At 37.6% G+C, this 13,843-nt stretch overlaps 2 protein-coding genes and 1 long non-coding RNA gene across 3 annotated transcripts; 1 reads left to right on the top strand and 2 right to left on the bottom strand.

Annotated features, from left to right (window-relative positions):
* Window positions 1-3,591: 3,591 nt before the first annotated feature.
* On the top strand, window positions 3,592-4,654 carry LOC130731909 (uncharacterized). The gene is made up of 2 exons (XR_009016885.1): window positions 3,592-4,121; window positions 4,309-4,654. It is a non-coding gene; the product is annotated as an uncharacterized LOC130731909 (long non-coding RNA).
* A 1,202-nt stretch (window positions 4,655-5,856) lies between these two features.
* On the bottom strand, window positions 5,857-8,026 carry LOC130720131 (aldehyde oxidase GLOX-like). The gene has a single exon (XM_057570775.1). The coding sequence runs from the start codon at window positions 7,961-7,963 to the stop codon at window positions 6,290-6,292; it is 1,674 nt and encodes a 557-aa protein (XP_057426758.1). The 5' UTR covers window positions 7,964-8,026; the 3' UTR covers window positions 5,857-6,289.
* Window positions 8,027-9,585: 1,559 nt separating this feature from the next.
* LOC130720056 (E3 ubiquitin-protein ligase RGLG2-like) lies at window positions 9,586-13,441 on the bottom strand. Its single transcript, XM_057570679.1, has 12 exons — window positions 13,253-13,441; window positions 12,684-12,950; window positions 12,141-12,225; window positions 11,916-12,056; window positions 11,704-11,817; window positions 11,515-11,612; window positions 11,146-11,225; window positions 10,945-11,050; window positions 10,702-10,829; window positions 10,431-10,614; window positions 10,032-10,088; window positions 9,586-9,927 (listed from the first exon to the last, which is right to left on the bottom strand). Exons 2-12 carry the CDS (start codon window positions 12,936-12,938, stop codon window positions 9,847-9,849), a joined length of 1,329 nt encoding a protein of 442 aa, XP_057426662.1. The 5' UTR covers window positions 12,939-12,950; window positions 13,253-13,441; the 3' UTR covers window positions 9,586-9,846.
* Window positions 13,442-13,843: the final 402 nt, after the last annotated feature.

Genomic DNA, 13,843 nt, shown 5'->3' with positions numbered 1-13,843 from the left:
TCTAGAACTTGACTTGACGCTTGTTTCTACTTGATATTCACATGCACATATTGAGGTGATTTTAGGCATTTTCTTCTTTTAATTAATAAGCCACTAGCCAAATAAGCCTACCTTGAATGAATTTATCCTTTGATAGCCACTTTGAGCCTTTTTACCCCTCTTTTCTTTAGCTCATTACAAGCTTATAAGTGAAAAACCATGATTGACCTAATCTTAGGGAATTTTGGAGCTTTGGAATTGTTTTGGGAGTAAGTACTAAGTGGGTAAGGGTGCATTGTTCTTTAATTCTTCCAATTCTCGGTTATGCTTAGTTGGTTGTTGTAAATAGTATGGTGGTGCTGTTTTTCTTACTAGTTTTGTTATTCAGTAAAGAAAAAGAAAAAAAAAAAGAGAAGGCCAAGAGAAAAAAAAATGAATGAAAGGATGCAGGATGAAAAGTTGAAGTGTGGAATTGGAGGAAGAATTGCAAATCTTATGCTATGAAATTGGGTTGATTTTGACTTACTTCTTGCTTATTCCCCATTGCTCCTCTATTTCCTAAGGTTTTAGCTACTTATCCCATATTTTATCCTACCTTGTCCTTGGCCCCATTACAACCTTTAAAAGTCCTTTTTGATCTTTATGTGCATGTGTTTTTGATTGTTGATGTTAGCGTCTTGTCAAGCCTATGGTAGTGTTTGTTCTCATGAAGTGCCTTGAGCGTAAACACAAACCTTAAACACTTGAGTGTAAACACTTTGAGAGCATAACTTGTGAGGATCTATCATCTTTGTTCTCACCTCTTGGTTTGATTGGTTACTTTACATGCTTGGATGTTTGGATGATATTCATGGATTTCTTGTTTCTTTGATTCTTCACTTGATTTTGCCCATTTCTCTACATTTCCTAGGATTCTTTGTTAAGTATGTGATCTTTTAGGTGATTGCATGATTCACTTCCAGTTACAAATTGGTTTTCATGTTCTTAATTCTTTATTTTGCCCAGGAGTGCAAAAGGCTAAGTGTGGGGGTATTTGATGAGCAATATTTTACCCATTTTATATAGCCTTAATTTGTCATTATTATAGATTATTCGTAATTAATTGACCTTGCTTGACAGAGATTTCTATTATTTGGTCTAATTACGTTTATTCTTATTTTTAGGTTTTATTTGACATCAAGGGCATTTTGGAGAATTGCGGAATGAAGATTTGATTGTGCTGGAGTGAAGATTGTATTTTAGGAAATATTAGGATTTAATTTCGGAATAAATTAAGTTTGATATCTTTCAGATTCAAACTTATTTAGGTTGTTATTTTAAAACTCTATCTTTAGGATTTATTAAGATTTACTGTTATCTTTTAGGATTTGATTTTGATTAGGATTTGTGATCTCAGCTCCTATTTAAGGATTTGTACTGAGAGAAACAATTACCTTTTGCCTTCTGCTTATTATTCAGTATAATTTCGTTTTCAGTAATTATTAGAGTTCTGCTAGGGTTTATGCTTTTATTCCCTACTTCCTCCAATTTAATTGCTGAATTCGCCCCATCCATGGAAGGCTAATTCCTTTCGAACGAATTCCTTTGCAAAGTATATCGCGCTCTTGAGGTATAGTGCTTAATAGAATTCGCATGATTAGTTTTCTTCATCTCTACTTCTGGCTTAGGTTTGCTTAATTCCTTATGATTAGAAATAGAAGATGATGTATGTTCGCTTAGTTCATATTAGGGCGTAAAAGATTCTTAATCGCTTAGTTTAGGAATCTGTGAATTAGTCATCGCTTAGTTAATTAATTCTCACGAACTAGGAAACTAATAACAAGAATTGATCTTTAGATACCCGTGATTGAGCAGCGATATACTGAACAAAGGGATTCGTCCGTCTTTACTTGATTATATTAATATGTTTTTACTTTCTGCTAGTATTTTGAAACTGAATCACAAAACCCCCCCAGTGTGTGTGTGCGTTGTGCGTTCTTAATACTGAGTCTTTGTTGAAACGATAATCCTTGGGAAACGACCTAGGAGTCACTTCCTAGTTACTACAGTTTTCTAAAATAATTATTTGTATCGGGTACGGCCTCGATCAGTGACACACACTTTATGTATGCACAAGAAGGGGGGAGGACTAGCAGCTCTAAAGGTTGATTTGGAAAAAAGCATATGATCAAGTTTATTGGGAATTTTTACATGGAACACTCTATGATTTTGGCTTTCCACTATCAATTGTTAATCTAATTATGTAGGGTGTCCAAGATGCTACCATATCAATTCTTTCGAATGGGTTGAAGCATCAATCCTTTAAACCATGGAGGTGGCTTCGTCATGGGGGATTTGTTATCACCATACCTCGTTGTCCTTTGCATGGAGCGACTTGCCATTCAAATTCAAAAACTTGTAAATGGTGGTTGTTGGAAGCCAATTCGTATAACAAAGGAAGGTAATGACATTTCTCATATTTTCGTTGGGGATGATATTCTGCTTTTTTTTAGGCGGATAAAGAATAGACGCAAACAGTGGCCAACACCCGTAGAGACTTTGGTATTGCTTTGGGGATGAAAGTCAATTTGGAGAAGTCTAGAATGTTTTGTTACAGGAGAATTGACCAATTCTGCTTTTGTCAAGTGTATTAAATGCATGCCACTGTTTCACGAAGACTTTTTTCCATAAAGATGTATCTTGTCAGCTAGTTGGTGGCACTCGATCTTTGTTCCTTTCTCTGTTGAGAGAATATGGAAGCTTGATTGTGACAACATTGTACTTCTACTTTGGTCAAGACGATGTGTAGAATCACGTGAGTTTTGCACTTGAGTTCCTCTTGAAGCTTGTCAGAGATAATTTCCAAATTAAAGATGGTGCCCATTCTCACGTTGTACTTGTTTCCTTGATCAATGTGCTTCGTAGAGTATCACGTGATTATTTATACTTGACTTTCTCCTCAAGAATGTCAGAGAGATTTCTTCAATTTGAATATAGCGCTCTTTCTCTAGACATTGTCTTCATTGGTCAGTTTGGAGATAGACGAGTGATTTCTTCACTTATTGTATTCTTCTCTTCTGGCAGACGATTTAGCATATTTGACTTTTCTTTGCTAGTGCAGACTGTCTTGTAACTTTTATCGTTCTTCTTTTGTATGAATTGTCTTCTTGCATTACCTTGCAATTCAATCATCAGCCGATGAGGGATGTGAGTCATAAGTGTTGTTTCCTGAAATATAATTCACATGAAATTTTCAACCATTACACTTATACTCTTGAAAATTGTTATCATTCAAAATATGATAAGCGATATCTAGCGTTTGAACTTGACAGAAGCATGTAGGATGATCATATGAATCTGTATTCTCTTTGGTTCAAGGAAAGGGTATGTTCTTATGTTTTGCTATTTTGTGGTCTACCTTGCGTGGAGATCATATGGAGCTTGTTAGTCATAAGATGTCTTTTGATATTTCTTTTAGAAGACTTTGTTTGTACGTATGTTTATGGACATAGAGTTATCTGCTATCGAGTAATTATTATGCATTTGGTTCAGCATGTTTTGGAAAAAATATATTTGCATTTTCTTGACTTCGAAAGTTTAGTCAGCATAATTTGTGTAAAGGTTTCTAAAGTGACTCATGAAAATCTGAGCATTACAAGAAAGTTGAGGCATATAACTGATGACACGGGGAGGATAGGTAGTCTCTCCATGGAAAAAATAGAGCAACAATAATCATGAGTTGCAAACTGTAAACTTTCTAATCTATGCACCAATGCACATTTCTAACTCTAATTGATACACATTTCTAACTCTAATTGATAAATCTTATTATGCTCAGGGGCGGACCCACATTAGGCTGAGGGGGTTCAGATGAACCCCCTGAAAAAAGAGAAAACTCCACATGCCCCCCTGTATTATTATTTTTTTGAACCCCCTGAAAATTTCAATTTGCACCAAAGACCCTTTCTCTCTCACTAACACACACACTTCTTACTCGGGCCCTCAATCCCTCATCCTCTTGCTCTCGCTAGGTCAAGCGCACACACACACCAGCCACCACCACAGCACCACGCCGCTCAGCCACCAGTGCACCACCGGCCACCACCACAGCACCACCAGTGGGTTACCAGTCCAGTGAGTCCACCACGCACCCTTGATTTTTGGTGAGTACCCATTTGCCATTTTCCCCAAATTTCCCGAAATTTGGAATCCGTTGTTTGATTCTCATAGCACAATTAGTTTCATCAAGCTTTTCTCATGTCATGATTTGTACCTCTATCTGAATTCCTCCCCCTGCTTTGGACATGGTTCATGGACGTTGTTGTGCTGTTTGCTTTGGCTTTGGGGTAGCGCTACAGTAGCATTTCAGCCCAGCCGTGAATTGGGGTTTGTTTCTTTTCCTCTGGTAGCAAGGATCCTGGCTCGTTAATACTCTCCTGCTGTAGCTACAAGTGTCTGCTTTTGCTCCTTGCCCGCAACTGCTATGTTCCTTTTCTTTTTCTTTTTTTTTTGAGTTTGTAGTAGTTGTAGTTGTCTGTAGTAGTTTTTTTCTCTTTTCTCTACTGTTCTGTGTTTGCTTTTCTATGCAAGGGGCCTCTTGAAATTTACTGGCCTTTTGCTTTGATTGTATCTTTCTCTTTTGTTGAAATAAACTCAGCTTTCTAAAAAAAAACTAGTGAATTAGAAGTTTCATCAATTTGTTTGATTTTGATTTGGTGTTAAGATCAGAGGGATATTGCAATTTCTGTTTTGTGCTTAGTGTTCACTTTCAATGGGAAATTGTTAAATAACTTGTGCTTAATGTTCACTTTCAATTTCATAATTGGGGCTCTAAAAGCTAAAGTTCTCTCTGAAACTTTGGCTCTCCTACTCTTGATATTGGCCTTGTTTCGCTGCTGATGTACCTCAAAGGATTGCTAGAGACATGATTTTGATAGCAGCTAGTTGGATCAATTCTGATTACAAGGTTATTGGGTTTTGTAGTGACATAGGAAGTTAAAGGTTGGTAGGCTCATAAGTAGGCGTTCCTAAGCCTTGCATTTTCCTGTCTGTTCTTGCCTTTGTCCTTGTACTGTGTCCCTTGGACCTCTCTTTTCTTTTTCTTGTTCATGTTCCTTGTAATTACCATAGGTTGAGGTATCCCTAGTACCTCTATAGTACAAATTTGCTTACCAAAAAAAAAAACTTTCAATTTCATTTGAAAAATGTGAACCCCCTGACCCCGGGGTCCTGGATCCGCCACTGATTATGCTTGCAACGCACAATAGTCTAACACTTTGTTTGGTAGGAGAGAGTTAAGGAAGAGTGATTGAGAGAAGAGAGAGTTAAAGGAGAAAGGGTGAAATCACCCTTGTTTGGTGAAAGAGAGGTTCATGTGAGAGAGAGATAGAGGGGGCCAATTTTTCCCTTTTTCTTCTCTTCGCAAATTGCGAAGAGACACGTCCATGTCATTTTTTTTGTATACTATGCAATTAGTGGCGGTTTCAAACCGACACTATCTTTTATAAATGATTTTCGTGTGCAGTTAGTGGCAGTCAGGTTTTGACCGCAGCGGTCAGATTTTGACCGCCACTGTCTGCATTCTGACACCTTTTTTTGTAAAAAATTGTTTTTTTAATCGAAAGTTAATTTTTTTCTTTCTTCTACCTCATTATTTTCCATCTTTCTCTCTAATTTATCTTTACCATACCAAACAACCTCAAAATCTACTATATTTCTCACTTATTTCTCTCAACTCAAATTCTCTCTTCTCTACTTTCTCTTTTCTATCTCTTTCTTCTCTACTAAACAAAGTGTAAGTCTCAAATAAGTGTTTATTCTAGTCACCAAAGAGAACCCATTGCTCTATAGATTTACAAAACCAAAGTAGCTCTTCTCGTTTCAGAACGTGAGCAAGATCTATGAGTTGTACGAGATTCAAGCTCCCATTGGACTCCACTTGGTCTACACTCCAAGTCATGCTTCCGCACGAAACTATTCCCAATGATGAGATGACATTGAAATCCAAAGAATCCTTCTTCACTTTAGTCTTAAGACAATACACTTGTTCGTTGTCATGAGGTAAACCCTCACACCGAGCCTCACACCTGTTTATAAATTGTGAAGCCAATAATCAAGGAAAAAATAATATTATTTTGAGAAAATAAAAAGCACTTAATCTTTTTTAAGCACTTAATCTTAAATAAACTAAAAATGTATTACGTATATTTTAATCAAATTTTTAAAACACTTGTTAACAAGATACAAAGGGGCTAAGGTAACTTTGATTAACTATAAGCATTTATTTGATTCTTGTAACTCTTTAACTGGAATGGAACGCCAGAAACATATCCTAGGCGTGCCCAAACTGAATCCATTGAGACACGCTTGGAATTCCTCCATTCACAACCGTGAGCAAGTAATAACCAGACGGCGCAACACGCGGTGACGGTGGCGCTTCCAAAACAGCATCCACCCATCCTCCACTACTCCTCACCATGCTCCTGCACCTCAGCTTCAACATCCTCTGATTCATCGCCACCGAGTGAGTAGTAAACGGCGGCGCGTAGACACTAAACGCTACCTCATTGCTCGGCCTTGTCCCCACCAAAAACCGAACCCTAAATTCAGCCCCATACCCAATCACACCCCTTTCACCACCACCGCCAGATTTTACTGTCAAATTGCTTGGCCTCCAGCTATGGTACCTCCGATGCATATAGTGCGGAACAAATGCTTGAAGTCTCAGTTCCGTTGGGTACGCCACATTGTGAAAACTGTACCTTCCGTGAGGGTTTCCTCCTGCAACCAAGACTCTCCCATCAGGAAGAAGAGTTGCAGATGAGTGATACATTCTGGCGATTTTGGTCGATTTCAGAACCCTGAACCTTTTTCCTAATCGTTTCTTTGGGCTATATAGATAAGGCTCAAGAGAAGCGTTTCTAGCATTGTCATACCCAGCACAACCATGTTTTGCTCCATTGATGATCAGAATGTTCCCATTAGGGAGAATCAGCATGTCGTGTAGGAGACGCGGTTCCGGCATGTACTCCATTTCCCACTTGTTGTCATTCCCTGTTATCACCATTCTCCCACAAGATCTCAATCCCTCGAGGAATTTTCCGTTACTAGCAGCTCTGAGTGCTCCGGTTGCTGAACCTCCACACACCATAACCTCCACTTTGTGGAAATTGTCGCTGTGATCCAGTGGAAGCATCACTGATGAGCCAGAGCTCGGGTAGTTTCGCGACCCGTCACCAGGTATACGAGGAAATGTCTTAATGACTCTGTTTCGTCTCGGGTTGAGGAGAATTGAGTCACGGTTTGCGAAAATGAAGAGGTTTCCATCTGATGAGAGGTGAAGGAAAGGGTAGAGGTTGTTCCCTTTTGCATTTCTTTCATTGGTTTTGTGCAAAAAGGGAAGATCAAAGGATTTTTCAGTAGGACTAATTTTTGGTATGAATTCATATGTGAAGGTCCTTCTTCCACCAACAATAACTACCCTGTCATGGTCTGGGAGTATTTGGCTAGAAGCATACCATCTTTCATCAGATAGAGATTTCCTTGATTGGATCCAGTGGCATTGGTGATTCCCACAGGGGCGGTAGAATCTGATCCTTTTGGCACCTCTGCCATACCCACCAGTTTGTAGAAGTGTTCCATTGCTGAGGAAAGAGCCAGAGGAACACCAAGGATCAGAGTCAAGCCTCAAAGGCCTCACTCTGTTGGCACTTATGTCATACTCTACAGAGTGAGCATAGCATGTTGAGTCCACCACATCGTTGTGGCTTCTGGTGTTGCACCTGCTTCCATTGAAGCGTTTGTGAAGTGGGTAGCCAGATGGGCCAGCTTCGGTTTGATCAAACATTATGATTGTGTTTTTGGAGGTTAAAGCCGTGTGCATGCCAACCACGCCGGTGTTATTGAGGAGCATTTGCCACTGCCCTTTTCTCCCTTCCAATGATCCTTCATTTTTGGCGCCATGGCTGAACCCAGCACAGAGCAAGAAGAGTAGGATGGTGATCATGATTTGTTGCAGAGGAAGAACACGTTTCTGTGTGTTGTGTGGTAGCAAGAGGGTTTGGGAGGGTCCTTTTGTAGGAGCAGGTTTGTTTGGAGCCGAGTTAGTAGAAGTCATGCACTTGAAAAGGTGCGATCGTTTTGTCATCTAGGCATCTTGCTGTGAGGTAAGTTAATAGGTCATCTACTAACCTTTTTGTGTTTTATGAGATCCCATTGAGTCGGGGGTCATGCAAGAATGGTTTCAGCTGCAAACATAATCTTTTCCTTTCTTTAAGCAAAATGTTGGTAGACAAATAGGTGTAAATATGGATTAGGATCATGTGAAATTTATCTTAATCTTTTCTGATATTGAAATTTATCTTAATCTTTTCTGATATTGAAATTTATCTTAATCTTTTATGATATTGAAATTTTGTGCATATCTCTCATTTTAAGTGGGCTTTCCCAATTTAAGAGATAGGTAGAAAATTGTGGTGTAAGTGGGCTTTCTGTAAATGTGACTAGGTATATCTGTTTGCATGTGAGTAACAAATAACAAATGTATCTAAAAGAACAATTTGGAACTTCTATAAAAGATTGGAACAAAAATCGGGTTAAATGAGTCAGCCTAATACACCAAACTCATTTTGCCACACCAACAATAACCAAACCAAACTGACAAAGAGTATAAAAAGGTAACTTAATAAAGTATAAATTTAAAAGGGTGTATGTACCATTGGGGTTTTCGGGGCGACCAACGTAGGTATGAGAAATTGGGCTTGGCCAGTAAAGGAAGGATGACCCAGCATGATGAGGCCCAGAGAGCGGCCTAGGTTCGTTTAGTTGACACGTTAGACTTACCAAGGAAAAACGCGTCAGGTGCTATCATGGCGGATGACCTAGCTACTATATAAAGGGGGTCGTCTATACTAATTTTATGTCCATCTCTTTATTGAATACAACTCTAAGGTTTCGTTTCTCATCCAGCCTATTTTTAAGTCTTAGGGTTTATTCAAGAATAGTATTGGTGTCATTTTACTATTTATTCCTTCTACCCAGTCCATTTTGTCGCCAATTTTGTCAGGAAAATTGACATGTACGGTTTATGTGCAGATTTTATTCCCATCCATTTTCATGTTTGTAGCAAACTTGTGAAAACAAAGTGCTAATCTAACTTTTATATTAAACTCAGCCTATGCTATGTTTGGATACATGACATTGATGGACGGCTGGGTGGGTGAATAAAGGAATGTAATGAAAATTGAACGCAACAAAATTACTACATTAGTGGATATTTTGTGAGGATAAAAGAATAAAATTGCTCCATCTTTTAGGTAGTGTGCAAAATTTACATCACGTGCCTCCCAATTTGAAGAAAAACAAAGGTAAGAATCAAATGGAAAGCATTTTCTTTTCATCATCCAACACTTCATCATATTAATTTTAAAATTATTTCATGTTACTTCATTCCAATGACTGAATTCGCCAGATCATGCTGCTAAAGACCCGAACCAGCACCTCATTTCATGATCACAGACATGCTGATAGTGTATGAAATTGACTCGTACCGAGTGACAAGCAAAGTCATAGTTGTGCTAATTTTGAACCCACGGAACATAAACAAGAAATGCATAACAAGGCACAAGATTTTGAAGAAAGAACAATTAACATTATATTGATGAATTGCCACAAAATTAATTTAACAATGTGAATCTCCAACTCTAATATAAAATGCGTTCAAAGCATGGACTTAAAAAATAATAGATACCAGAAATATTTACAATGTGGAACTAGTAAGCAACCTTTCCACCCATCCTCCAGCTCCTCCCCCATCACCAAGAAAGTTGTAGAAACCTCAGTTCCATAGCTCCACATGAAAAGCCATGGACAAGTTTTCAGAGCTATCATCTAATAAAGTTTTATTCTAGTATCAATGGTACTCCTGCAAATGGGGCATAACTCAAGATCTTGTCCGCACTCACAGCATGTCTGCAAATTAATAAAGATGACTCACATAACTAATGGGTATTCATGATTCAATTATCTAAAACTGAACTAATATGAGAAAAATGTGAAGTGGGTAGCTTCCTAACCTGATGCCCACAACCAAAGGCCATATTCTTAGGATCGGTGAGGCAAATGGGACAAACCTGCAAGGATTACATAACAGATTAGTTTATGGTGTTTGTATATAAAAGGTCTCTTTCTGAGTGCCACAGTGAGTCGATATCAATGGTGAATAATTATTTTGATGAATAATTTCTTCAGATAGAAAAGGCTTATGTAAAGTTCATTTCTCTCATAGACCCCATTAAAAGCTTTTGAAACTTCTGGTTTGAGGGACTTCACCATTAACGAGCATCAAAAAGATGTCGCAAGCAATCCACAAAATAGACCTCCTACATGAGGATTGAGAATGACAAGGGGAAGTAGACATGCAACTGCAGTGACAGTGAACTAACAGTGAGAGAAAGCAAAGAGTGGACATATACCTGATTATCAGAAGCAGAACTTGCAAAACTTGCAGGAGGATTCGTGCCAATGTCATGCCTGTGAGATGGTGCACTGGGACGAAAACTGCTTTGACGTGAAGTTTTTGGGGAGTTGTAAGATGCGGTGGCACCATATAGAGGTGGTGGTAGAGGAATCCTGTCGATAGCTTTCCCTCTACGTGCACTGTTCAGAAAATTTTGAGTGGCTTTATAAACAAATGCTATATATAATGCACCAAAACATACAAAGAAAATAAATTAACATTGTTACCCCAATATATTAAGTTCTAGTGTTGCCTTATATTGGGAGGGTATTTCCATCAATGCAGCAAGTGCAAACTCAGTTTCCTTTCTGGACCGATCCATGTTCTTTGACATTATTTCTGTGAAATTCACAAACTACAAAAACATTGGGAGTGGGAAAAAATCAATTAAGTTTATCATTATTGAGAACATAAGCAGAACATACTTGGAGGACACAAAAAATGACAACTTTTGAGCAGGAGATACTTGCCTGGAAATTATCAAATGCTCGGGCAGGGATGTTATCGTCAAATTCTTTCATCATATCCCATGGCCCATCCCCAACTCCAACTAATATGATTGACAGGGGATATTCACTGGAAATAAAAACATTTATTTGTAACGGCAGTGAAGACATGTTAAAAATATTACAAACAACAGCAGGAATCATGCAACACAGGCAGATAATTACCTAGCTTTCACAATAGCTTCTACAGTTTTCTTTTCTTGAGAACTCAACTGCCCACGCTCGGTGTCAACACTTCTTGTCACCTGCAACAAATTGACAATCCCCAACATCAATTCATTTATCATACTTCTCCAATTGCTAATTGATGGCCAATGGCAAGCACGTTTGCACCATGCCAGTATGCTGCTCAGCCAATATCATCTCTAAGTTTCTTGATATCTCCACATAAGAACTACAACTAATTCTTACTTTAATTTCAATGTCAAGGTACAGTATTTAAGGTATGAATTTCACCATCAACAACCCCACACTTTTCATAAGAGTAAAACCATTAATATAAAAAAAAAAAGTCCAATTCAGATAATGCTCTACCTGGCCATCTGCTATGATCACCAAGACATGGTATTGGCCTCCACTTTGCTCAACTATGGTGATTGCCATCTCGATGATTGGACCAAATGATGTTGGTCCTGCCGTGAGTTAGGGCCAAAAATAGGATAAGCGAAAAGCTGAATAAAATACAATAAAAATGGACATGAAGTTTGACCACTGATACAATACCTGCAAGCTTTAATTGTGGAACCAATTCCCTGTACCGTGTCAACACTTCTTCAAATCCTTGACAAAATCTCTCATCGGGATTGAAACTAAAAACTTCCTGGTCATGTGTTGATGCTGCCAACATGTAAACCCACACACAATATAAGTCACTATGACATTAGATTAGATTCTAAAAGGAATGAATGCAATTCATAACAATTTATCTCAATTACCATCTCCAAATCCATAACAGGGAATTAAGTTATCTTCATCAAAGGAGGATAATGTTTTCCCAATGATAGATATAGCTTGTTCATATGGATTCTGTTCATGCCCGATGTGATGTAGGCATCTTCTTTGAAATGACCTTGCACCTAATACAAAAGCAAGTTATGCAGCATGTTAACTCAATTACAAGAGGAAGAAAATAAAGGAGATTAGTCAAATAAAGCAAAAACCTGTCCACTCATTGCTCTTTGTAAAATCAATACCAACAATGAGATTGGAAGACTCCAAACCAGCATTTGCAAGAGCCTCAGTTACCTTCAAATGTGTAAAAAAACATACATCAGAATGTCACAGAAAATATGAATAACAATTACAACTAGCAGAAAATAGAAAGCAAAAAGGAAAACTTTTCTTTCAACAAAATTATCACCATCTTTATAATGACAATGTCCAGAAAATAATCAAAAGAACTAGTTGCAAGATCAAGAGAAGAAAATGTTTCATTAGCTTCACAAATTCACACTGTTTTCTTTAAAAAAAGATCTGAACAATGAACTAAAATAGAAACCATGCATCATTAAACTTGAAGCATCAAATTGTTCCCAATGATTGAAGACCTAACCAAAATAGACTCCAGACCATAAACTCAAAATGCAGGGACAGTTCCACTCAGAATAAACACAGGAAAACATTCAACAGATATCATGGATTCCCCTGAGGCCATGTTACTCTACATTTAATCCATTGAGAATCAGGGAGCAGAGAAAAGCTACCTGGTCCAAGCTTTTATAGTTATCATCTATCCTTGTATACTTCTTGTCTGATCTCTTTCTTTGCTCGGGAGCATAACCACCAGCACTACCATAGCTTTGAGATGGATGATGATGCCCTTCATGCCCCTGAGGAGCCCCATGATCTTGGTTTTGTGGCAAGTAAGGTGATTGATATTGAGGATACCAGGGAGTTGAACCGGACCTTGAAGAGGAACGTTGCCTTGAATTCACCCTTTTTGAACTTGATCCACCCATAGATTCTTTATCCTAAAGAAATTCAACAGACCCATAAAAGCAATTCGAATCAAATCAAATCTCAGAGTCAGAACTTTACTTCATTTTCATCAAAGCCACATTCTTTTTAGGAAAGAATGCCATTTAAAGAAACACCCTTTTCTCACAACAGCTTTCAAGTTTCAACTCTCCAAAATTCTACCCATTGTATAAAATTCTTCAACTCAGATTAATCTTTAAGGGGGGAAATTTAGCAAATTTGCAAAGTTATTATCAATATATGTATATACATTCCAAATCAGAAATTGAATGCAAAATGTGGGGAAAAATGATACCTTAAAGCAGTGGAAATGGAAGGAAGAAGGTGAGTGTGTCAGTATCAGTGGCCGCTGATTGATAAAAGTTAACAATGGATGGATATGTTGTTTGATGTTGATGAACGGTGAAACGTTGTTTCCTCGAAGTTTCTCTCTCTCTTCTCTCTCTCTCTTTGCACTTCACTTCACCCACTTTTGGCAACAGAATTTAACAATGCACTAGTGCATTCCTTCAATTATAATTAAAGAGTTTAATCTAAACACGAAACAAAAAGATATTATTTAACAGAAAAAACAATAAGCAAAAGATATTATTGGTGATAGAACAATAAGCTTAAGAGTTCACTTTCAAAAAGAGAGTTCACTTTCAATTGAATAAAAAATTAATGTTTTTATACTAACATCCAATCAATTGATGCCACACAAGTCAGTTTACTTTTTTACATTAATTAATATTTAATTATAAATTTAGGAGTTGAAATTTTAATCAAATACAAAATTAGATCTGAGTTCAAAAAAAATACAAAATTAGATCATCATATTACTATAATTATATTAAGAAATTTGTAACTAAAAAAATATTAAAAAATTATATGTAACAATAGTTAC

This window comes from Lotus japonicus, chromosome 1 (assembly GCF_012489685.1).
Source record: "Lotus japonicus ecotype B-129 chromosome 1, LjGifu_v1.2".
NCBI lineage: Eukaryota > Viridiplantae > Streptophyta > Magnoliopsida > Fabales > Fabaceae > Lotus > Lotus japonicus.
Note: the sequence above shows the minus strand (reverse complement) of the source record. Positions and strands in the feature narration are given on the sequence as shown.